The 25,605-nt window shown below is 29.8% G+C and overlaps 3 protein-coding genes across 4 annotated transcripts; 1 reads left to right on the plus strand and 2 right to left on the minus strand.

The window, feature by feature from the left end:
- Positions 1-89: 89 nt before the first annotated feature.
- Positions 90-773, minus strand: LOC108829999 (uncharacterized). Its single transcript, XM_018603612.2, has one exon. The coding sequence runs from the start codon at positions 703-705 to the stop codon at positions 340-342; it is 366 nt and encodes a 121-aa protein (XP_018459114.1). The 5' UTR covers positions 706-773; the 3' UTR covers positions 90-339.
- Positions 774-16,984: 16,211 nt separating this feature from the next.
- LOC108829996 (F-box protein At5g39250) lies at positions 16,985-18,423 on the plus strand. 2 transcript variants are annotated; one of them, XM_018603609.2, is made up of 2 exons: positions 16,985-17,105; positions 17,489-18,423. In XM_018603609.2, exon 2 carries the CDS (start codon positions 17,492-17,494, stop codon positions 18,248-18,250), a length of 759 nt encoding a protein of 252 aa, XP_018459111.2. In that variant the 5' UTR covers positions 16,985-17,105; positions 17,489-17,491; the 3' UTR covers positions 18,251-18,423. The 2 variants fall into 2 exon arrangements, with proteins under 2 accessions (XP_018459111.2, XP_056863300.1); XM_057007320.1 differs by having other exon boundaries at positions 17,007-17,105; positions 17,255-18,423.
- Positions 18,424-18,827: 404 nt separating this feature from the next.
- On the minus strand, positions 18,828-20,107 carry LOC108830001 (expansin-A22-like). Its single transcript, XM_018603614.1, has 2 exons — positions 19,879-20,107; positions 18,828-19,441 (listed from the first exon to the last, which is right to left on the minus strand). Exons 1-2 carry the CDS (start codon positions 20,105-20,107, stop codon positions 18,828-18,830), a joined length of 843 nt encoding a protein of 280 aa, XP_018459116.1.
- Between the last annotated feature and the right edge of the window lie 5,498 nt (positions 20,108-25,605).

Below are 25,605 nucleotides of genomic sequence, written 5' to 3' on the forward strand. Positions count from 1 at the left end.
ACTTTCAAAAATAGACCAAGCAGTTAATTTATAACATCAAAAATTTATCGTTAATTGCGGAAATCTTTCGGCAAAAAGTAATCGTTTCAGGAACAACAAAACAAACATACTTTGATTGTTGTTGCTAGTAGGTGGTATCTAACATTAACAATCAAACAAACTACATATCGTGTCGCTCATGCCAAACAACTCGCTTTGATTAGTATGTCGAATAACAAATATATATAAGACCATTATACATAAAACTACGTAAACCCATATAGGTTTAAAGTACGTAATACATAAAAGTAAAAAGCTTAAAGTTTCAAAAAACAAAATCATAATTTAAAAATATGAACATTATAAAACAAAGTCTTCCGTCTGATCAGAGGCTGGTGATGATCCATATATCTCGATTAGCTTTTGCAACACGACGACTTGGTTCCTAAGCCTGACGATGTAATCCGCCGTTTCTTGAAACAGCTGTTCCGTATCTCCACTATTTGGTTTCTTCTCCACGTGATGATTGTGGTCCGTTTTGTTCGTCTCTGACGGAGGAAGAAGACTCTTAAGCGCCTGAAGCTTCTCGGAGAACTTATCTACGCTGTTTCCAGAGCAGTTCCTGAGAATGCTGGCTCGTGAAGAAACATCTGATCTTCTGCTTCCTAGTTTCTTGCTGTTTCTTCTTCCTCCTCTCGAGGATCTTTGAGTCTTCAAGATTCTCATCCTGAACGAAGAAGAAGAGAGGATTAGTTGGAATAGACTTTTGTTTCTTTATTTGTTTGAATGAGAGAAGAAAGAAGATTGGGGTTTATGTACGCTTGGTCACTCGTTTATGCCCCTGGAGTTACTGTTTATTACGATAGTGCCACTAGTGGTGCTTTCATTCCTCTGTTTGTCGTCTTGCGCTTTTGTTTTTTGGTTGGGCCCTTGTGGTTTTAAAAAATCTTGATAATATCTTACTCTCACGTGCTCGTTGCCAAGTATCTCTCTCAGAGGTATAACCGTACGTAAACTAGTTTCATCCAATCTATATTTTGAACTTCATATTCAACATAGAATGATGTTTGCTACATTGGTTATTAGCTTATTATATAACTTATTCTGTCTTCTTGGATCATTTCTTATTTCTTTGAAGAACAAGCCTAAAATACTAAACGCCAAATTGTCTGAAAGTTTTAGTTGTACGAATACCGACAGCACTGACATGTGGAGAGAAGGGTATATGTGTCAGTTGCTAAGATGGGAAAATCGGTTAAGTTAGCAAAGAGAGGAAGTGGGTGACGAGTGCACATTTGCCATATGATTTGACAGTAAAAGCCTGAGCCTTCTGTGAGGGCACATGATAAGTGTTTTTTGACAAATATGGTTTCCCTATATTACCCTTCTATAGTTATCCATAATTCATTTTTTGGGCATAACCATAATTCATTTTATATACATATTTAGAATTAACTGTATGTACGAAGAAGGACGTTCACTTTGTTTATTTATAATCAAATGATTCAGTCAGTTTCATTTGATCAAATAAGTGTTTTCGTTTGATATCTTTGTTGGACCCCTTTTTGTTTTCTGTCAAGGTTGGACCCGTATGTTGTTCATTGTAATCTTTGTGTTTACTCTTCTGTTTAACATGGGTGATAACTCATGTCTTTTTCTTTATATTAAATGTCAATATCATAAGACAATATATATATCATAAGACAATTTTTTTCAAAAAAAATATATCATAAGATTTGATATTTTTGTTCCTTTCTGACTACATATTCTAAAAAAAAAAATTGTTCTTCTACTGTGTTCAAGTAAAATAAGTTTTTTTTGTAAACAAAAGTAAGTAAAATAAGTGACGAACAAGTGACAATTTATGAAATTATATTTTTATTTGAATATGTGACTGCTATTTTCACCATTCCAAAACGTCTTTCAATTTTTTGGTAATTTTAAAATTGATTTCAATTATATACTTTAGACTTGCTAAAAAGCCTAAAAAGCCAATTATAGCGTTTATGATTATCTTATGAGGGGCAATTTGGTCAATAAAAGGAGAGAATAAGCGCATTAAAACAAAATGTGCTTCGTAGAGAGGTGTTGCATGTGAATCTGTTATGAGCCAGCAAACCCTCATTGGACAAACAGTTTTTATTTTTTTTAAATGATAAATTTTGAATCAGAAAAACAAGTTGTTTTGAAGTAAGAGAACCGGGAAAAATTAAACCGGAACCGGTTTGATTAAAAAGGACAGAGAAAAAGAGCATGTGAAAGCACATGGAAGTAGATAAAGCAAAGGAGACAGAGAAGGAAGCATGGAAGTGATCAGAGAGCATGTTCTGTATATTCCCTGCATGCAAATAGCTTCCTGCTCTTTTTTTTTTGATAATGCCAAAAAATAGGAAGATTATATAATTAAGATGGTTCTAAGATTTGATTAATTTAATAAATAAAAAGGAAGGGGTTATCTTTTAATAGTTTTGATTTGGTGCACATGGTTTACTATCTAGATTTCAGGTTAATAGCATGTGTTTAGCTGTTCCACCCCGTGACTGATTTGTGTACATTGATGGGAATAATAAGTTCATTTGACTACTACTACTAATAATAATAATAATTTATCTAGCTTTAGATATTGGGAAATTGCACCCTATAACTATTAAAAAAAATCAAATCCACTGTCTAACCAAAAACACCCTCTTTCTCTTTATTTTTCTTCCTATCTCTCTTTAACTTCTCACTAAAAATCTAACTACCTCTTTTTTTTGGTTATTTGGCAAATAAACCATTAGATATTCCTAGTTTACCGAAATGTTCAACTAGTCTCGGAGATGAGCATATCCTTTAGCAATAAATCCACCACGGTCCACGGCTAAAGCATTGGAACCAAAGTCTTAGTGACCAAATGATCCATGCATAGAGTTTTGACTCTGTAGAACTGAACACGAGGCCGTAGTGAGACTACGTTTTTGGTCTATTGTGCCAGCAGATAGGGGTTGAACTTTATAATCTTCTAGTAAAAAAGTTTCTGCTAATGAACTATGGGTACATGGCCGGATATAGGCGTAAACCAGTGAAACATTAATTTTGGCCTCAAAAGTTATTTTTTTACTAATGTTCTTAATAAATGTTCTAATCCTTTTAAATTTCTGATCGGTCTGTATAGGTAAACCACATGGATCAAAGTCTAAATGATCAAACTGGCTCATGCATAGAGATTGGAAAACGTGGGCTACAACAAGTTTACGTCCTTAACTGATTCAATACCAGTGACCAAGCACGGTTAACTTTATTATAACGAATAATGCAGTATTTCTATTAGTCCTTTTGTCAATAACATAGGATAAATTTTGAAAAATACAGATGTTGTTTAGTCAGTACTGTGTTTAGTTGATCATGTTCTGACCAATGTAAAGTTATTTCTCAAATCTCAACGTGTTCATACATGTTGCACATCTGTAGTTGATTATGTATTCATGTTCTAACCAATATATAGTTATTTCTCAACGTGTTAATACATGTTTCACATCTGTATTTGAATTGGAGTGTCGACATTTCGTTATGAACTGGCAACACAAAAACAGTAAATAAAATTCTAATTTCTATTATTTGATTTTATTCAGTAACCCACCAATATAACAAAACTTATTTACAAAGAAAGTAGATAAGTTTTGATAATTTATAAAGCAAAACCATACTGACGCACTGTATCAGCTATATTCATTCTTAATATTTATATCTTCAATAAAAAGTTCTCAACGCCTTACACAGTATAATGGATACATGTGCTAATAAGGAGGTGAGAGAACAAAAGTTTATGGCTTTTGTTTTGTTTGTTTGATGAAAGTGGAAGTGATGAGGGACAAAATGATATAGGGCCGGGACAATATATTTTTCTTTGTATAAATAAGTAACAAAAAGTCTCTACAAAATTAGATGTTGACGAGACATCTTTTTACTGCCTTGTGTTCCTTCCTTAACATTCTGCGTCTCAAATCAAAATTGAAAAACATTCGATTACACTTTGTTTTAGGGCTGGGCGTTCGGATACCCATTCGGGTTTCAGTTCAGTCCATTCGGTTTCGGGTTTTCGGGGTCAAAGATTTCAGCCCCATTCGGATATTTCTAAATTTCGGTTCGGGTTCGGTTCGGATCTTTCCGGGTTCGGTTCGGGTTCGGATAACCCATTTAAAATGTTTTCAAATTTTCAAAATTCATTATATACTTTAAATTTTCAAAATCTATAAGAAAGATAATATATTACATATAAATTTTCATAACATATATGTCAAAATACCTTAATTTAACATATAAATTGGTTTTCTTTGAATATTTGGATAAAAAACAATGAATATTTAACTATTTTGGTGTTTTCAGTATACTTTAGCTATTTTAAACATTTACTTTTAACTATTTGCATATATTTTCTGAGTATTCTGAAAAACTTAAAGGTATCTTATATATTTTTAATATTTTTAATATACATTATATATAAAAATAATGTATATATTTAAGTATATAAATTTATTTCGGATACATTCGGGTATCCAAAATATTTCGGTTCGGATCGGGTTCGGTTTCGGTTCTTTAAATACCGAAATTTTGAACCCGTTCGGATATTTAATCAATTTCGGTTTGGGTTCGGTGCTACTTTTTCGGATCGGGTTCGGTTTGGTTTTTCGGGTTCGGATTTTTTTCCAAGCCCTACTTTGTTTTACTTTAAGTTTTAACCCGTGAAATATGGCCCAAAATTAATATCTATATAGTATTGACCGTGATAAACTATACACATCCGGATGATGAGGTATAGATGAATTTTCATTCAAAATAACAGGATGTCTTAAACCATTTATGTAATGTAGAAATGGGCCCAGGGCAAATACCCGCTAAATTTTGGATTTTAATACTCGGACTGATTTATTCAAGTAGTTAAATTTGCTATCTGTATCTGATTCGTTTAGACGGGTATTTGACTATTTGTTGTACCAAATACTTGTCAAAATTTTGAATATTTGCAAATTATTTATAACTTGACTTGTTTTGTTACTTACTTAAATCGTTTACTTAAATTTAAATGGTTTGATTACTTAAATTATATTTATATTTAAAATATTTGAAACTCAAACTACAAAATATTTTGGATTGAAATTAGATAATTAGACTTCAGTATATTAATAAAGTTTTTTCTATTTTCCAAATCACTAATCTCTTACGAGTTTTGTTTATGAAAATGTAATTGTCAACATTTATATTGTTTATAAAGACATAAATGTTAATAACACATATTTAATAAATATCAAAAATAATTATTATATAAAAATGGGGAGCAAGTAACGAGTCAAGTAATTACAAAAATAACTAGATTTGATACTTAGACTTGTATTTGCAACTAATAAAGATAGATACTTGTTAGTTGACTTGACGATAGCAAATACTTGTTTTTCAAGTCGAATACTGGACAAATAACAGGTATAAGCCGAATATCAAGTAGTTATGCCCAACCCTATTAATGATGCAATCGGTCAATGCCTAAATAGCTATACTAGGTACCTATTAGTTTGTTTTTTTAAATAAAATGTTAAAATTTAGGTAAGTATTAGTTGCCAGCATCAACTAAAAAAACAAAATTACAGTCATAACTGTTTTTAATATTTCCATCTCTCTTAAGCTCTTCACTTCCTCCGCCTGTGATTGTGGTTTCGGCGATGCACATCCTTATTGTCACACGTCGACTTAGAGCATCTCCAACTCCACTCCAAAACCCACTCCAAATTTTATTTTACAGTAAAATCATCTCCAACCCCACTCCAAAACCCACTTCAAAATAGAGTAATAGACATGATTACTCCAAATATGGAGTAAACCAATTCATTACTCCAAAATAGAATTAAAATTTTTAATTTACAAAATAATCCTTCATATTTAAATATTTTCGTTTCTAATAAAATATTATTATAAATAAATATAATAATGTTATTTTACTGTATATATTATAAAATTTACTATTAATATTTATTAATTATATAAACAGCCATCTAGTGAAATATTTTATGTAACAAAATATATAATATAAAACAAAAAAATATTTGTAGTGAATAATTATAATAATTCTAATGAATAATTTAAGTTGATGTATTATTGTGTTTAAACAATGTAATATAATTTTTAGTGTATTAAATATTTTTTTTTAAACTTTGTTGAGTAATTTTAATTATAATAAAAAGTTAGTTGTGATTAATATTATATTTAATAGAAATGTTACAAAGTGAAAATGGACTGTTTTGCAAATAGTATAAATGAAAGGTGATATTACTATTTTAAAATAAATATAAAACATAAAATATTAAAATATTCAATTTTGGAGTAGAAAATGAAGTAATACATTGGAGCAAAACCCTACTTCGTTTTGGAGTTATTCCATTTTAGAGTAAAAAATGGAGTAATACATTGGAGATGCTCTTAATTTCTTGTGTTTCTTTTGTCTTTTTCTGTCTTTTGTATATCCTTTTTCTGTCTAATCCTTTTTTTTTGATATTTTCATCTTAATTGTATTATCTGTTTGAGAGGTATTGCCAACCTATTGGAGTCTCTCCTGATTATGTTTTCAAGTTTTTTTTTGTTGATTTTGATTTATGGATTTTGCATGTCTGGGTCTTCTTAGATTTGTTTTTTTTTTCTTCTATTTATCAAGATATGTTCGAGTTTTATGTTCAGTCAGGTGATTGCGGTATGGGTTCCTAGTTCTATGGCTGTTGTTCTTGTCGTTACAGGTTTATCTCTTCTTCAAATTCTTCATCTTCGTTGTAGTTGCAGAGAACAAATGTTCTTCAATTTTGTCCTTGCTTTCTCTCTGTAGGAGAAATCATTTTTCCGTGTTGGATGATTCCAACTTCATTTCATGTGGTTCATGCAACTAGGCTTTCAGGGTCTGATATTGTAGTAATATAATAATAAGATTCAGTAATTTCATTTTGTCGGTAGATTGGGGGGGGGGGATCTCTTCGAACTTGTTCCTAATTCAAATGTTCTCGATTGCATCTTTGGGTCTTGTGATTCTTGTTGCTTGTACTTCGATTTAAAAATCAATCTTTGTGATTTGTGGATAATAGTTTGATCTTTTCTGTTTTAGTTTGTTTTTTCAAGTTTGGTGATCCTGTCTTTTTAGATTTTCGAGCTTTGTTTTACAAAGTTTGAAATTTTCCGGCTTAAAATTTTACCAATATATTTTATTAATTTATCCTACTCATGTAATCATTTCATATTAATGAATTTTTAACTTAAAACAAATAATAAAAGAAAATTACTAGATAGTGGTTTATTTTGTTAGGTATCCTAATCAAAACTATTATGTAACACACATATAAGGGAGATAGTGAACAAAAAAAAAAACAAATAAGAGAGATAAACTAATCATCAACTCAGTGCTTAGTGTTTTGAGTGGAAACTCTAAAAATTTGATACATTTTGGCCAAACAAAAATAAGGATAATCTAAGTTATTCTTAAACTGATGTATCCAGAAATACAAAATGTATCGACCATGAAACTCAAGCAGAAAAGGCTTTTCTAAAATAAAAATCCAAGCAAAAAGCATAAATCAAAATTACTGGAAAAATTACACTATAACATACTTTCAACTTCTCTATTAACACTTTGAAATATTTCCAGCTAGTGATATACTTCATGACCACACCAACTTCATCCATGGGTTTGATGTGTATTGTTTTCTCAATGGTCATTGTTACAAAGGAGTGCATCATGGAGGTCGTAAACAACATTATGGATAGTTCACAGTTTGAAATCGGTTTTATGAAGATTGCTAAATGAAAAGAGGATAGTAACCACATTTTATTTATCCAGCACCGCTTCCCAAATACCTTGACCACAACTCTAGCCATAAATTTAACTACCACTAACAACACATTCTCTAAACACGTGAATGAGATAAATGAAGGTATAAAAGGCAATTTATGTTATCTTTTGCTGCACAAAGTACACCTCTAACTTAAAGCATGTCAAACTGTTAGACATCATTTAAAAAGTATGTTAACTTGTAAAACACTCAATCACTGGGATTTATATTTTAAATAGAATTGAATGTATGTTGTTAAGATGTTTGCTCCATATCTAAATCTTGATTCAGACGTTCTTTATTTGTTTTACTTTTTACGTTATATAGGTGTGATTAGGGGTGGGTACTTTACCCGATATCTGAAACTGCACCAGAACCTGATCCGAAAAACTCTAACCAAAATCCGAACCGAATTAGCAAAATACCCGAATGAATATTAAGTTAGAAGAAATTGGATATCCGAACCCGAATGGGTAATACCCAAACCCGAATGGATATCCGAAGATAACCAAACATATGTATACTGACTCTTATATTTCTAACTTTATATCTTTCATTTTATTTAAAATATTTATATTAATGTTACACATACTTTGATATTCATTTAAAATGTACGCCAAACTTTTTATTTTATGTATTAACAAAAATTATATCCAAAATTTAAAAACAATAGCTAAATTAATATATATATATATATATATATATATATATATTTGAAATATTATCTTCAAATCTATTAATCATTCAATCTATAAAAAAATAGAAAAATCAGTTAAGTAAAATCTATATTTTTAAATACAAGAAATTTAAAAATAATTTTTTTTCTTTTAAAGTCTAAATATCCAAACCTAATCTGAAATAACCGAACCCGAACTAAAAATACATGAATCCGACCCGAAATAAAAAGTACCCGAACGGGTTTTATATCTCTGTACCAAAATACCCGAAAATCTAAAATACCCGATTCGAACCCGAACGGTGCTCTAACGCCCACTTCTAGGGGTGATCATCCATAACAAATAAAAAGAACGCTTTTTAACATTAAAAAGAACGTTTTGGTAACAAACTATAGTAACTTGTAAATAACTTAACTAAGGCTAATGATAATATCTTTCATACCTTTCTTAATATTTTTTTACCGAAACACTCTTCTTTATTTTACATGTATAATACAATCCAATATACCTTTGTGAGTTAAAAATAGCACTTCTTCACACACAATTTACGTCACAATTGCATAAATGTTTGTTACTTTCAATTTTTAAAGCTACAATTAGAAAACACTCAAAGGCATGTTCTTTTTTCTTTTTCTTTTTTTTTTAAAACCCATGTTTTCTATTGTATTTACTCATATAACATTATTACAGGTAAAGTATCCATTTATTGAAAAAAGGTTTCAAAAAAAAAAAGTATCCATTTATTTTTGATAATATCAACATTCCATGTGTCACAATTTTTTAGCGTCACTCTCAACATACTTTCACTTTATTCCTTATATTTTCTTTTAAAAAATATCAAGAAGAAGGAATATAAATATTGACATTTTGGTGGGGAAATAAGGTACCCTAAGACTAAACACGAGGGGTAAGTTGTTGAGCCAGTAAATGTGACCAGTACTTTGACATCCTTGCTCTTGTCTCCCATGCTTCACTATTCTGTCCTCTTTTAGCGTTTATTAATCGGTTTTATTATAACCGATTGTCAAGCTCCCAAAAAATAAATGTAGCTGTCACCTGTTAAACTAGATGGATTTACAATCTAAAACCAATTGGTAATAAGAGGAGTGACTCATCTATTTTATATATATTCTTAGGATCCCTTCCAATTCTTGATGTGGAACGTTTTGTGTCTACTACGTTCTATCGAGATGATGGCTATCTCGAAATGTTCAGACAAAGATTGATGGACCAATTTTGTGTGCTGTGTGGATCGGGTTCTGATACAATGTTAAGCTAGATGAACTTCCAACCTAAAACAAATTGGTGATAAGAGGAGTGGTCTATCTATTTCATATATTTCTTAGGATATTTTCCAACTACGGATGTGTGATTTAATACACCCCGTCGAGACGATGCCTCTTTAAGCGACAATCTTGGAATGTTCGGAAAAAGATTGATGGGCCAACTTGGGGCAATGATCGATGCGCCAACTTTGGACCAGATCGATGGGCCAACTTTGGACCAGATCGATGTGTATCGGGTTGGATGCATGGATCAGACTCTGATACCATATTAAAATAGATGGATTTCCAACGTAAAACAAGTTGGTGATAAGAAAAATGGCATATCTATTTAAATATTGTTTAGGATCCATTCCCACTACTGATGTGAGACACTTTGTGTCTAATACCACCATCGTACAGTTTATGATTTCCAACAACTTGTAATGGTTAGTGCCAAGTTGTAGACATTGAAGGAGTCCATCAATAAAGTTCAATTTTTTTTTGGCATGAAATGCGTTCCACATCGCATTTGCTCACCATTCATAGTTTGTTCTAGAGATATTTAAACGGGCTCAAACGAGTTTAGTATAAACGAGCTGACCCGTGGTCCGTTTATTATCATGTAAAAATAAACGGGTTTAAACGGGTAAGTCCGTTTCGTTTGCGGGAATCAATACTATTAAAACAGAAGACCTTTTTTGAGGTGACCTTCTGTTTCAATATTATTTACGTTCTCTGCCATTGACTTATTTTTAAGTTATGCTTTTGATTAAATGTTTTGTTTTCTTTTAATAAATCACAGATAACCATCACCTATTTTTGTGTAGTATTTTTTCTATTTCAGAATATTAAATAAAACAAGTATATGGCATCTGAATTAATTTATTATTTAAACTAAACAAGCAAATATTTCCTAAATCTACTCCACTACATTAACATGAATTTAATGTCCATATAACATCAAACGTGAGTAAACTATGTCACACCAAATTGTTTATGAAAATGAGATTGACCTACATATATGAATACAATTATTTCGTGACAATTTTAGTTGTATAGTTTTACATAAAATCCAGAAGAAGTTTATCCTTTATTCGTAATACATATAGGTGTTATATATTTACAATATTAAATTATTAACTTATAAATGTTGGTGACCACCATATTGTATAGATCTACACATGTTTATGAAATGTTAGTATCAATATTATAAATACACGCATTTAGTTATATTACTTATAAAAAAGTTTTAAAATATATTAATTTGGATTAATTAAAGTTAACAAGAAATATACTTAACTGAAATATAGCAAAATTTGTTTAGATTTGAGAAAATATGGGAAACATTTATAAATTTTAAAATAATATACCCCTTAAATTATGGATTTTGAATATACAGTTTTTTATATTTTGATTGAGATATCTTTGAATATTAAAGAAATATTCGTAATACTGAACAACTTATTTTAGAAAAAATAAAGAAATTAGAAACTATATCTTCATATATTCAAAAACTAATAAGATAAAACCTATTTAAAGGACTCTAACTATACCTGTCTCCTCAAGCTTGCACTACAAGCTACTATTCATAGTATTTGGCGTGAGCGGAATAGCAGGCGCCACCAGGGCTCTCCCTTCAGCACGAGTCAACTGGTACGATACATCGACAAAACCATCAAGAACAGAATCACCTCTTTGCGGAAGCGGAAGCCGAGCTTTTATGGAGACATGATGCAACGCTGGCTCTCTCGAGCCTGTTAGTTGTATTTGAAATCCATTTTTCTCACTATTTTTTAAACTTGTATCTCATGAGAGAGCATAAACCTTAGTGGCCTGTATTTTTTCTTTTTGTTGATAATCAATTTAAAATTTCAGCAAAAAAAAAAACAATCTCAGTATCTCACTGATTTTTAATAAATAATTTGATAAATATTAGTTATATTCAAAAGCCATAATATATAAAGCAACAAATTAAATTTTCTAATACTGTGTAACATCTTATCAAAAATCTATCATATTAATTTAACAGTATGACCAATTGATAATAGTTGAATCCAATTTAAAAAATACATGGAACCTATAAATATAACTGAAACAATCTATATATAATTGTTTATATGCCAAAATATAACTGCAACAACAACAAAAAAAAGTTCCATAATGATAAATTCTTATTTTTTTAGGAATGTCATATTTTTTGTATATCGAACTCCTTATCATGGAATTTAAATTTCTATTTTAAAGGCCTATTTATATCAAACGCCTTATCATACTAATCTCAATTTCGAATTTTGTATATTTTTTGCAGCTATATTTATAGGTTCAGAGATGCGAGAGAAAACTTAAATATATCCTAGAGAAAATTAAATATTCAGAGATATAATTGGTTATAACCTCGATTTTATAAAAATTATATTTCTTAAAAAATATAAAACAAAAAATATATCCATCCTTTTAAGGGCGGATCATAAATTTGGTTCAACTATTTGAAAAAAAATCGATTTGCGAATGCGGGTTATGAATATTTTATTTGGGGTGGGTGTGAGTTGGTAGATTTTAGATTGCGGGTACCTAACGATCCGAAAAGTATTTAAAAAATAAAAATAAAAAGAAAAGTAAACAATTTTTTTAAAATATGGTATTTTAAAAAAAACAATTTAATTTTTTTAAAAAGAATTTTGATTATAAAAATATTTTTATATAACCCGCGGATAACCACAAAATTAAATTGGGCGGATGTCGTATAAATTATTTGTTTGCGGGTTGTGCGGGTCGTATTTTTGACCAAATAAAATTGAAACCGCGGGTTGGCGTGTTCGACCGACAACCCAGCCTTAATCGAACGTATACTGGATCAATTTTTAAATTGCTATTATTTAATAAAATATATTTTGATTAATATTTATACATAAATATGATTATAAAGAAAAATACAAATATAATTACAAAGAAAACACAAATATGATAATTAAATTAAAACAAAAATATATCCGCTCTTTAAAGGGCGGGTCAAAATCTAGTATCTATTAAATAAATGAGTACCCTTTTAGATATGTTTATGATTTTTTAAGTTTTATTTAAAGCGAAATTAAAGATGTTTAAAAAAGCTCATTAACTTTTTTTTAATTTGTGTATTTTGAAGCAAAATAATTATATTATATTTAGTTTGTGTTTCCTTTTTTAAGTATGTTATAATTATTTTTAAAATCTACTAGAATTTGTTAATATTTTTATGATATTAATATTTAACAAAACTTCTGCCCAAAAAGTTATTTAGCAAAAGCTTTGCTTTAGTCTGCATTTCTATTTTTATAAAGTTTTGAAATCAAATAAAAACTATTGAAACTATATTAAAATATAACAAAAGTTTATTGAGAAAATTGGAATTCACAAAAAAGAAAAGTAAACAGGCCTAACAGACTTAAACGGGCAGTACCAAACTAAACAGGTTTAAAAGGGCATGTAGATAAATGAGTTTAAGTTACAGGGTCTAAATGAACTTAAATTACAGGATCTAAATAGGCAGGGTCTGAAATAAGCAGGGCATAAATAGACGTGGGTGGCCCGTTTTAACATCTCTAGTTTGTTCCATTAAAGGTTGATGTGGAAGATAGTAATCAGATAACATGATGACAAAAGATTTTGAGAAAAGTGAGCAATTGTCTCAAATCTGGTCGAGCAAAAACACAATAAGCAACAGGCTTTTGTGAAACAGTGATCTAAAATTACGAGCAATTGGCTTGAGACTACCAAAAATCTATACTATTAAAAGAGAATCAGTCTTGAAAAATCTACTTATAAAAGTTGTTTGGACTTATTCATTAGACTACTAATATTTTGGTATTACCTTAAATATAGACTAACAATATATTACCATATATTTTTCTAACAATATTTACCTTGATCAGTTTAAAATGTTGCTTTTAATTCTATATCTGTATTACTTATTAAAAGAATCAACCGATTTTTTTTTCTGAACATTCAACAACCAAATCTTCTATAATTACTTTTTTACTTATTTAAAATTGTGGTGCAACAACCTTTGTTACTTATATCAATATTCTACCGTAATTGTTAACAAAAATATAATTCTAGCATAGTTATTTATCACAGTAGTCATTAATGTTCACTTCTGGTATTTGATGAATCATACGTTAATTTACCCACATAAATGATAGAACTAAGGAGTTTAAAAGTGGAGTTACAAGAACTTATGCTTTTTATGTTTTCTTTTTGGTAAAATTATGCTTTTATGCAACTCCTATAGTATGTCTCATACTGTACTAAAACCATATACTAAATATATATTATTCCTTCAGATTTTTAAAGTTTCGGTTTAAAATATGAATAATGTTCTTATATTCACCAAATATAATATAAAATATTAAAAGGATTTTCATTCTATATTATCAACTAAAATATATAGTAAAGTTTTTATATTACATTCGATGTGCTTAGTTTCATATGAAAGTCCTAAGTGATAATTTTTAACCAGAATAAATGAGTTTAATAATAATAAAAACTTGAGTTTTGTGGTGTACTTCTATTAACTTAATTTATAGTAAAAAAAAACTAAAACGCTTTTTAAAAAATCATATGAAAACATGCGGGTCAAAAGTATACAGATTCATTTAATTATTTATATATAATAACATATAGCATTCTTTAGTTTTGGGAGAACACCTAAAATCATATTGTTAACTATCGGTTTGTTTGAACAAAAAAAAAAAAAAAAACTATCGGTTTGTATATTCAAAATAGTAATAATCTACTTGAATCTATACTCAACGAGCCATCTCTATATTATAAAAATATATTTACCATAAATATACAAAAACAAAATAATTTAATTCAAATAAAATAACAAAAGACATCTTTATAAAATTGTACAATTTAATGTAACAAAAAAATAATTTCTGCGTTTACAAAAAATATTTAAAATATTAGTTACTAGGTGTTTCCAAATTTTCAAATACATGGATCCGGATATTTAAATTCCAAAAAAAATTGAAATATCTGAAAATTCAAAAGTACCCAAGAATCCAAACACATACATGAAGATATTCAAATACCAAACTGCCCCCTTTCCCACCTCCATCAAGTTTTATCCGAAATTTGACATATGACCAAAAAACACACTTAAATTTTTACCCCAATGCCCAAAATATAATTTTAAATTTTAAAATTTTATTCAAAACCTGAAACTATAACTAAAACCAAATCCAAAACATTAAAATTATTTATAAAACAGAAAATACATTCAAAATATCCAAATATATCTAATATACACAAAACATTTTCAGGTATTTTAGATATCCGGTCGGGTTTCGAGCAAGACCTAGACTCGAACAGAAACCCGATGCAGACTCAAACCAAAACCCACAGGTCCAGAAAATATCAAATAGGTATTTACCCTCGATCCGCTTCTGAACCAAACATATATTTTCAAATCAATTTTGATTTGGTCTCTCGAATCCGGGTAATATATCAGGTCTGAAAATAGTTATATAAGAATGTATTTACAAAAAAAATAATAAAATAATTCATATATAGTTTTAAATATATTTTCCCTTTCAATATAACATAAATATATAACAATTTCAAATATTTATTTATATTCGACAAAACCTGCGTTTTCTAAGCGCGGATCAAAATCTAGTAGTACATTTTAAAAGACAGTAATTTTGTTTTAGGTATTTTAATTGTGGCTTATTTATCATAACAAAATACGAATGAAAAATCTGTTATCTATTAATATTAACTGTTTACCTAACCCATTCTAACCGTTTGGTCAACCTTGGTGAGTCGTGTTACTTTTACACCATGCAAAAATAATAATCAACACAAGACTTTTTACCTTCTTTTTAAGAGCTGAAGATCAGGTGGTCTTCTTAGGTAGGGTGTCAATTCGGGCTGGCCCGGGCCGGGGTGCCAATTTGGACTGGCCCGATTCGGCCCGGTCCATTCCCGCTAAGTCCGTAAATATTTAAGCCCGGACTACCCCAAATCCGCAAATATTTGAACCCGGCCCGGTCCGATCCGGAAATATTTTGGGTCTAGAATTCAAAGCCCCGCCGGCTCTTATAGGGTTATAGGGTTTTTCGGGTTTTTTAGATTTTTCCGAAAAATAATTTGTCATTATCATTTCTAACGTTTTAGTACATATGAATTTCATTAAAAAATTAGTTTTAACTTTTTTTAAAAGAATGTAAAGTGATTTTAAACTTTTCTTCTTTATCAAAAATATTTTACTTTTTCGTATGCTTTAAAAATATATTATAAACTAACTAAATTTAATAAGATTTAAATAATCAAAAATAAATTTAAACTAAACATATAAGAGAAAAAAAATTTATGATAAATAGGATTAACCGTTTCAGACTTTTTTTTTTTTAAACTATGTTATAAAAGAAGAAGTTACATTTGAAAAAATTTAAAATATGACATTTGTAATGATCAAACAGTAAGATACATTGACACCTTATATTTTTCATATTTTTTTATTAGAGTTTGGATTAAAAATATTAAAATAACATGTTAATACTAATAAAGGTTTTGATTCCAAGAATGATAATATCTAAAGTAAAATACAAAGTTTCGGGTTTTCGAGGTATTCCTAGTCCAAACACGCTTAAACTCAAAATATCTAAAGTCCAAATGGGTTTAGTCCGGCTTATAAAACTAAACTCAAATCCAATAATTTTTAGAGCCAGGGGGATTCCGGATGCGGACTTTCGCCGTAACTGATATGTCTATTCTTTTTTTTAAACGTCTGGATCGATTATTATCAATTAATTATGCTATTACAACGATGAGAATATTACAAAGACGATTTTACAGCCGACAATTCTACCACCTTGTGAGAATACACGCCTGACTGCACCACTCTGAGCCGTCCTATGAGATCCATGTTCGATGGTACGCTCTGCACCAAGCTGAAGATTTTCTGTAACCTGTTTCTCCATAATCTGCATAATTTGGTATTTTCTGGGATTTGAATCCAAAACCTCCGGGTGTAAAAGTAATTGAACCTTTAATCAAACCACTGGACCAATGGGGCTTCCACAAAAGAAAAAACTGACATGTTTATTCTTAGCGTGAATTAGTTTACACCCACGGAGAATTACACCCGAAAGAAACACTTCAAATCCAGAGCTTGGGCTAGATTAATGGGCTAAGGCCCATTTAGTTAATTTAGTTTTTTTCTAATTAATTTTCCTAAATTTTCTACAGACTTACCGATGCATTTTCTTGCTTTCCGTTTCCCTTAATTGCCCAGCAAAGGATTCTTCCAGCATCGTATCTATATGATCATCCAGGTTCAGCCTCCCCAGATCTTGTGAAAGGTTAGTTTTTTTTTCTTGAATATTGCTGAATCTGAAAGCTGACGGCGTTCTGATTCTTGTTCGTTTGACCATGATCATGTTTTATTTCAACCTTACGATACGGATCTCGCTCGTCTTCACAAAAAAATACTGAAATTAAAAAGAAAAAGTTGTCGATTACTTGTAATTGTATTAAAATCGAAGATTCGATTTACCCAATTAGATAATTCTGGTCTGATCTTAAAGTTCAAAGCTTTTGTTGAAGAAAATTGATCACAGAATCAATCAGGTTCTGTTCTGATGTTCACACTTGTCTGAAAGTAGTTCGATCATCTGTCTGAATATTTTTGATTAAACCAACCAAACTGGTCACTGTTTTTTGTGTGTGTGGTTTTGTTGAGCAGAAGATGTTCACAGAAGAAGTCTTGAAGAATGTTTTTCCATTGCTTGAAGGAGAAGATCTAGCAGCTTGTATGGGTGTCAGCAAACAGTGGAGACACGTAGCAAAGGACGATTTTTACTGGAAATGTCAATGCGCCAAGAAATGGCCCTCCGTCTGCAAACGAACCAAACCTCCCCTCACGGGAACATACTACAAGATGTTTCAAACGTGTAGCAAACGGAGGCTAAACCGCACCCTCCCTCCTCCAAGACTCTCCTTCGAGAACTTGGAGTTCTTCGTCGACATTTGGTCGGAAGATAAACCGGTTTACTCCGGTTTAATACCCGGTCTTGCGATGGAAACCGGGATCAAAGCTTTGCCATCAGGAATCAGCAACGTTCTTAGGATTCACTTGGCGAAACCCGATTACAAAATGGTTGTTCCCGCTGAGCCAAGATTCACTATTCCGTTAAACCAGACGGTGAGTGTCTCTATGCTTGTGGGAAGGAATGATTCGGACAAGGTTGCTAGGATAATCAACCGGTCTGTCTTTGAGTATATCGACCGTTCGTCGTACCGGGCTCTTGCTTTTGAGTATCTCGACTTATCTCCTTATTACCCTTTTGTCTCTGGGATACGAGCATGGGTCTCTTTGCTTTTCATGGATGCTGAGAATATAAACGATGGGGTTCTCGACGTTTTCGGGATTCAGTTGGATTTCTGTGATGTTGCTGAGACTAAAGAAGAGGTTTTGTGGCTTCTTGATATGCTTGATTGGAAATGAAAACATGCTTTTAAGACTCTTTAATCACATTAAAGCTCCTTCAGGTTTTAACTGTTTAGACACAAATGTTCTTTGGTCCTGTATTAATCTTTTTACAACACATGGTACATTTTTTATTTAACACTACATTTATTTTTGTTCTTTATAAATAATAGACCGTCGTATACTCCTTATATATGTAATCTAGTTCTCGTTTGATAGTAGACCAAGACTTGTCGTCTACTTGTTTATACAAGTGTTGCCGCTATATATGTTTTATTATTGTGTTTTTTTATCTTAATATATTAAATCACATTTACTTAATTGTGATAAGGTGCTCTTATACTTGAGACTTGGGAGTCTGCTTATGAGTTGGAAAAACATAAACTTTGTAAAAAAGGTTGAATAGTTATGCATGATCAAAAGACTATTGATGTTGACGCTTAAACCAAATGCATGATCTCAACAGTCAACACATAATATATTTGTAAATAAAAATCTCATTTATTAGTGTTGTCTGTTTAATTATTGAAAATTTTGCAACTGATACATCTGTATAATTTTGTAAGACATAGCTAACAAAACTCAAATCAGTCTCCTAAAAGTTAATCCTTCCATCAAAAGTCTGTTTAAATCCCCAATTCTTTGGTGCAACATTTATAAATTGCTTAATAACTCCATCACTTGTTTTAACCGTGAATGATAAACTTTGTCCGGTCAACACAATATTGGTGGTCCAGTGCTGTCCCCAATTCTTCCTCATGTTTATCCATCCGGTCTTGCTTCCTTTAATCTGCATGGCATTAATATCTCCGGCTCCTCCTACATTGTACGGCAAGATCATTAAGAAATAAGGGTTTCCGCTGGTTTCGAATCTGACACCACCTTTTTTCGTACAAGGAATACGTCTGTATCTAACCGGGACAACCCCAGCTTTGTACTTGGCGATCTTGAGGAACATTGGCAATGAGAGATCGAAATGTTTTTGTGGTGGGTTGCACCATATGTCTGTCGTCTTGGTGTAATTTGCTGGACATAAATTTGTAGCTGTGATTTTTATGGATCCGGGCAAACACCATTGTGGATCACGCGTGCACATGATCTGGTAACAAGCCCCGCACGTATAGCCTTCGTTGAAGAGCGCCGGGCTCAACGCCGCCGTGGCTAAACCATAGCCTTGTCTAAATAGATCACCGTATCCACAAGCTCCCACTATTGAATATATAATGAAAATGTGAGCATGTAATAATTAATCAATATTATGTTTTTTGAGCAAAAAATATTATGTATTTGATTGTTTGTTTATTCTTGTTTTTTTTTTCGTTTGACTACTGAAAACGCAATACGTAAACGGAAGGAAAAACTATGTTGGTGTTTGCGTTATACTACTTTGTAAAAGTATATTATGCAGAAAAACTAACATATTTACTTTCGAAAATATATGATGATGAGATCACATATGCTGAAATTAATTAGCGTTTAAAAAAGACTCAGCCTATACGGTGTTGAATTAGTCAAAAAGTTTCTTGTGCAAAAGACAATTCTCAATTCTGAATATATTTATATTTTTCCCGTGCAAGTCCTTAGCAAAATAGAACAATAGTTTCAATAAACAGATTCTAAAAATATACGAGTAACTGAAAACTTACTTTGAGTTTCTCCACCATGGATGTCACCGTAAAATGTGGCTCGTGCGTCATACCAACCATTGTTGAATGCGTCGGTTCCGGGTGCCTCGGCTACATCACCAGCGGGTGCCTCCGCTACATCACCAGCGGGTGCCTCGGCTCTATTACTGTAGGTGATGGGCACGAAACATATCGCTATTACCATCATCAGAACTTTTACATACATCATTTTTTCTAAGTTGAGTTTCATGCTTCTATCTCTTCTTACTATACTTTAAACTTAAGTTTGAATGATGACTAATATTAACTAGATTTTGACCCGCGCTTTTGAAGCGCGGGATATTTTACGATGAAAAAATTCACTAATAATTTAACAAATATTTTGGTTATTTTAAAAGAGTGTGTATTTAAAATATTTTTGCATTTAAATCAATATTTTTAAATTCAACCCGATTGTGATTATACCGGTTAATCCGGAGATCTGACAATTCAATTTATGTTTTTAAAATATTCATATTAAAAATCACTAAAACCCGAGACTAACCGATTGAACTGATTGATGACCGATATGTAATCTAATTGGATTTAAATTGTAATAGTTTCATAATTTGTAATCTTATAATCGAAATTTTAAAGTTCACTATTTTGCAATTTATGAAATTATGACGTTTCTACAAAATTTTAAAGAGAAAATGATAGATATAAAATAACTAAGATTAATTATTGTATTATTTGGAAACATTGATAGTAGTATAAAAAATATATTGTTTGGAAACATTGATAGTAGTATAAAGAAATAAGTATATTGTTTGGAAACATGGATAGTAGTATAAAGAAAGGAACATTAGTGACTTAATGTATGTTTAACTATAAAGTATAAAGGTGTATTTAATTTAAAAACTTACAAAATAAATGTTAGGTCCAACAGAATGTTTCTGTTTTAATAAGATAGATATGGGAGCTTGTGTAATATATATGTGTGTATATATATATATAATTCACTATACACTTTTCATGATGATGTTACTATAGGAGATAGATAAGAATATACTGTATATATATTATTTCCTTATTGTAGAGATTACTCTCATACCATATAGAGTAGAGAGAATAGAGAGAATGTGGTTGAATCTATTCTATTAAAAGAAAACATTCTGAAAAATCTAGTTATGCAAGGTTGTTGGACTATTTTACTAACTAATAATATTTTTTGGTAAGATCATAACATTTGACTAACAATATACTTATATTTCTCTAACAGTCAGTTATTCAATACTATTAAAATATATCTATATCTTTGTTGGATTCATACAAACCATCTATACTATTAAAAAAAACATTCTAAAAAATCTAATTATACAAGGTTGTTGGACCTTTTACTAACTAACAATACTTTTGGTAAGATCATAATATTTGACTAACAATATATTGCCTTAAATTTCTCTAACATTCATTTATTCAATACTATTAAAATATATCTATCTTTGTTGGATTTATACAAACCATCTATACTATTAAAAAAAACATTATGAAAAATCTAATTATACAAGGTTGTTGGACCTTTTACTAACTAACAATACTTTTGGTAAGATCATAATATTTGACTAACAATATATTGCCTTAAATTTCTCTAACATTCATTTATTCAATACTATTAAAATATATCTATCTTTGTTGGATTTATACAAACCATCTATACTATTAAAAAAAATTCTGAAAAATCTAAATATACAAGTTTGTTGGACTCTTTTACTAACTAACAATATTTTTGGTAAGATCATAATATTTGACTAACAACATATTGCCTTATAATTCTCTAACAGTCATTTATTCAATACTATTAAAATATATCTATATTAATTTGTTGAGTTTATACAAACCATTTATACTATTAAAGCAGAATTTCTACTTGGATTATGCTCCTGGCTTTTCAAAATAATTACAACCTTCTACTATCTAATCTATTAATTTATGGTCTTATTTTTATCTACTATTAACAAATCATAATAGGACCACTTAAAGAATTAGTTAATATATATGACATATTTGATTATTTACATTAACAATAAAACAACTATAAATTTGATTTTTTTTTAATTATAACAAAATCCGTTGAGAAAGAATCTAACAAAATCTTAGTTAAAATTTGAAATGTTTTTTATAAATAACACATTAACATTTGAAATTAGTAATAAAATATTATTATAAATCAAAGTTAACTGAAATTCATTATAAAACAAGAATAAAAAAATGCTATAATATTTTTTTAAAAAATTCTATGATTATAATGATTAAAAAAATGCTTGTGGTATTTAGATCAAGAACTTTCTCAAGCGAGACAACAATATGTATATAACGCTTTCTTGGCAAACTCTTTAGAAATTTCTTCACCAATTTAGGTTCTTCTATCATCTCCCCCAACGAAGCTGACTTTGAAGAGATCTCTGAGAGGCGCGCGACAACGTTATCAATTGTATCTTCATCCCTCATCTTATGCCTATCGAACTCCGCCATTAGTGTTTGCAATCTCGCTTCCTTTACTCGCTCAGCTCCAACATGCCTTGTTCTTATTGCTTCCCATACTCCTTTTGATGTGTCTATATCACCAACTTGAAAGATCAGTGCCTCGGGTATGGACTGAAATAAGAATGCAATAGCCATATTGGTTTTTTTCTTCATCTTTGGTTCCAGGATCCATTGATTCCCAAATCTTGCTGACCTTGAGATATATCTTCATTCTCATAGACCATACATTATAATTTGAAGAGGTTAACATAGGGAATTTACATAGGCGGCTCCAGCGTCCTTATTCATCACCGTTTCTTCTTTCACGTCGCTCATGGTGATGTGTATGCAGTCTCAACTTCAACGAATTCTTTGTGTAAGCAATCGAAACTATCTACTTCGAGAGTGACTTTGTATAGTCCGTTTTTGGCTTTAGTTGTCTTCACCATTATCTTTCCAGCTCGATCGAACAGTATAAGATGATGGTCTTTCATTCGGACTTCACAACCTGCTTCTGTGGCTTGACCCAAGCTAACTATGTTATTCTTGAGTCCCATAATATAATACACGTTACCTAGTATTTTCTTCTCTCCTCCTTTGAACACGAACTGAATCGAACCTGGCTCTGATACCAATTATTGTCAATAATCAGTTTGTAGAGACACGAACTCAAGAACACGTTTAATAAGTATCAGCTTCTTATTAATCACAGAGGATAAAAATCACTCAAAACCTTCAATCACAAATCACTCACAAAACTCATATGTTTAACCACACATCGGCATTCTCTTATATAGCCATAGAAACTTCCTATTCCTATAAGAGATAGCACAAACTCATACTTTCCTAATCACTTTAGTAAACCATATTCATATGTGATTAGGATAGCTTGTAACCTAAACTAACTTTAAGTTTATCCCGACAATATATAATACTAAAATATAATTTTTTTTAAAAAAATATTTGTAATAATAACAAATACATTTATAAAATGGAAAATATCCGCACGATTGTGCGGGCTAAAGTCTAGTTGCCTTTAAAAAAGAGTAATTATTAGGTTCACTCTCTAGGGTGAACCTCTAGGTTTACCCACCAATAGGATTTCACCATTTTATATTCAATATTTTTGAAAAGAGAAATAAAATATTGTCAAGTTATATTATGTTTTTTAAAAAAAATTAAAAGATAAAAACTCAAGAATTAAAATAAAAATAACAGTAGTTGCAAAAAAAATATTTTAAAAAAAAACTTTTAATACCATCATCAAAATGCTAAACCCTAAACCTTAAATCATAAACCATAAACCATTAGGTAAACCTTAAACCCTTGGATAAATTCTAAATCATTGATTTTTTAGATAATTTTAGTACCATCAGCAAAACACTAAACTCTAAATACTATACCCTACACTCATGGGTAAATCTTAAATCCTTGGATAAATCATAAATCCTATGATTTAAGATTTATCCAAGGGTTTAGGGTATATCATTTAAGATTTATGGTTTAATGTTTTGTCGATGACATTAAAATTATTTTATAAAGTTTTTTTTTTGTTTCCAACTAATATTATTTTTTATTTATTCTTATCTTTTAATTTTTTAAAAGAGTAATTTTTAAAAATTAAAAGATAAAAATAAATAAAAATAATACTAGTTGCAAACCAAAAACTTTTAAAAAATAATTTTAATATCGTCAACAAAACACTAAACACTAAATACTAAACCCAAAACATACACCAATAAAATTATCGTTAATCAAAAAAATAACAAATTATTGATTAAGCATAAACTATTTACATTAGAAGCAGGAACTATTTACCAGAATAATTAGTTAACTTTTACCAAAAATACAAATTATTGATAAAGCAGAAAATATTTACATTAGAAAATAATCACGAAGGATATAACTTGGCATTTGAAAAATTTGATGATTGACTCCTTTCATTGATGCATATAAATTTTTTTCTTCACCCGTTCATTATTCTCCTTTTAAGCTATACTTTTCAAAAATATAAATACAATATTCAAGAAAGTGTTAGGTGTTAAACGACGGACGGTGGTTCAACATTTCGAATGTCTAAAACAATTAAGGGGTCGTTGAGATTATTAATTTAAGCGGTTTAAACAATTGAAAATTATAGTATATTAAATATATAAAATGTTAATATTAAATATTATTATCTTTTAATGATAAAATCCATATTATTTTATTTTCATAAGAATCTATAATATATTTTATATTTAATATTATAATTTTTTGATTAATAACTTATATATTATTTATCATTAAATATAAATTATTTAGGTGTTCTACAAGATAATCGTCACGATTTTATGAGGTTTAAGGCGTCGCCAAAAGCGGTTTTAGAACATCTCCAACCCCACTCAAAAACTCACTCCAAATTCCATTTGCAGTAAAATCATCTCCAACCTCATTCCAAAACTCACTTCAAAATAGAGTAATAGACATGATTACTCCAAATAGGGAGCAAACCAATTCATCACTCCAAAATGGAGTTGAACTTTTTTATTTACAAAATGGTCTTTCACATTTAAATATTTTTGTTTTTAATAAAATATTATTATAAATAAGTGTAATAATGTTATTTTACTATATATTATAAATTTTACTATTAATATTTATTAATTATATAAACAGCCATCTAATGAAATATTTTATGTAACAAAATATATAATATAAAACAAAAAAGATTTGTAGTGAATAATTATAATAATTCTAATGAATAATTAAGTTAATGTATTATTGTGTTTAAACAATGTAATATAATTTTTAGTGTATTAAATATTTCCTTTTTAAACTTTGTTGAGTAATTTTAATTATATAATAAAAAATAATTGTGGTTAATATTGTATTTAATAGAAATGTTACAAAGTGAAAATTGACTTTTTTGCAAATAGTATAAATGAAAGATGATATTACTAATTTTAAAATAAATATAAACATAAAATATTAAAAGTATTTAATTTTGGAGTAGAAAATAGAATAATACATTAGAGTAAAACCTTATTCCATTTTGGAGATGTTTCGTGAATACTGCAGAAACACAACACATCGTTAATAACCAAATCTAGACCGTTAACCGAAGTGCCAAACCGGTGAGATAGTTACCTCGTAATCGTTGTTAAGTTATGAATGGGCTGTTATCGAAAAAGCCCAATAACTAACCCAAAAGCTCTGTTAAAAGAACTTTTTCTCGACCTATTAATTGTTATTGACCTAACA

The sequence above is a fragment of the Raphanus sativus genome, chromosome 4 (assembly GCF_000801105.2).
Source record: "Raphanus sativus cultivar WK10039 chromosome 4, ASM80110v3, whole genome shotgun sequence".
Taxonomy (NCBI): domain Eukaryota; kingdom Viridiplantae; phylum Streptophyta; class Magnoliopsida; order Brassicales; family Brassicaceae; genus Raphanus; species Raphanus sativus.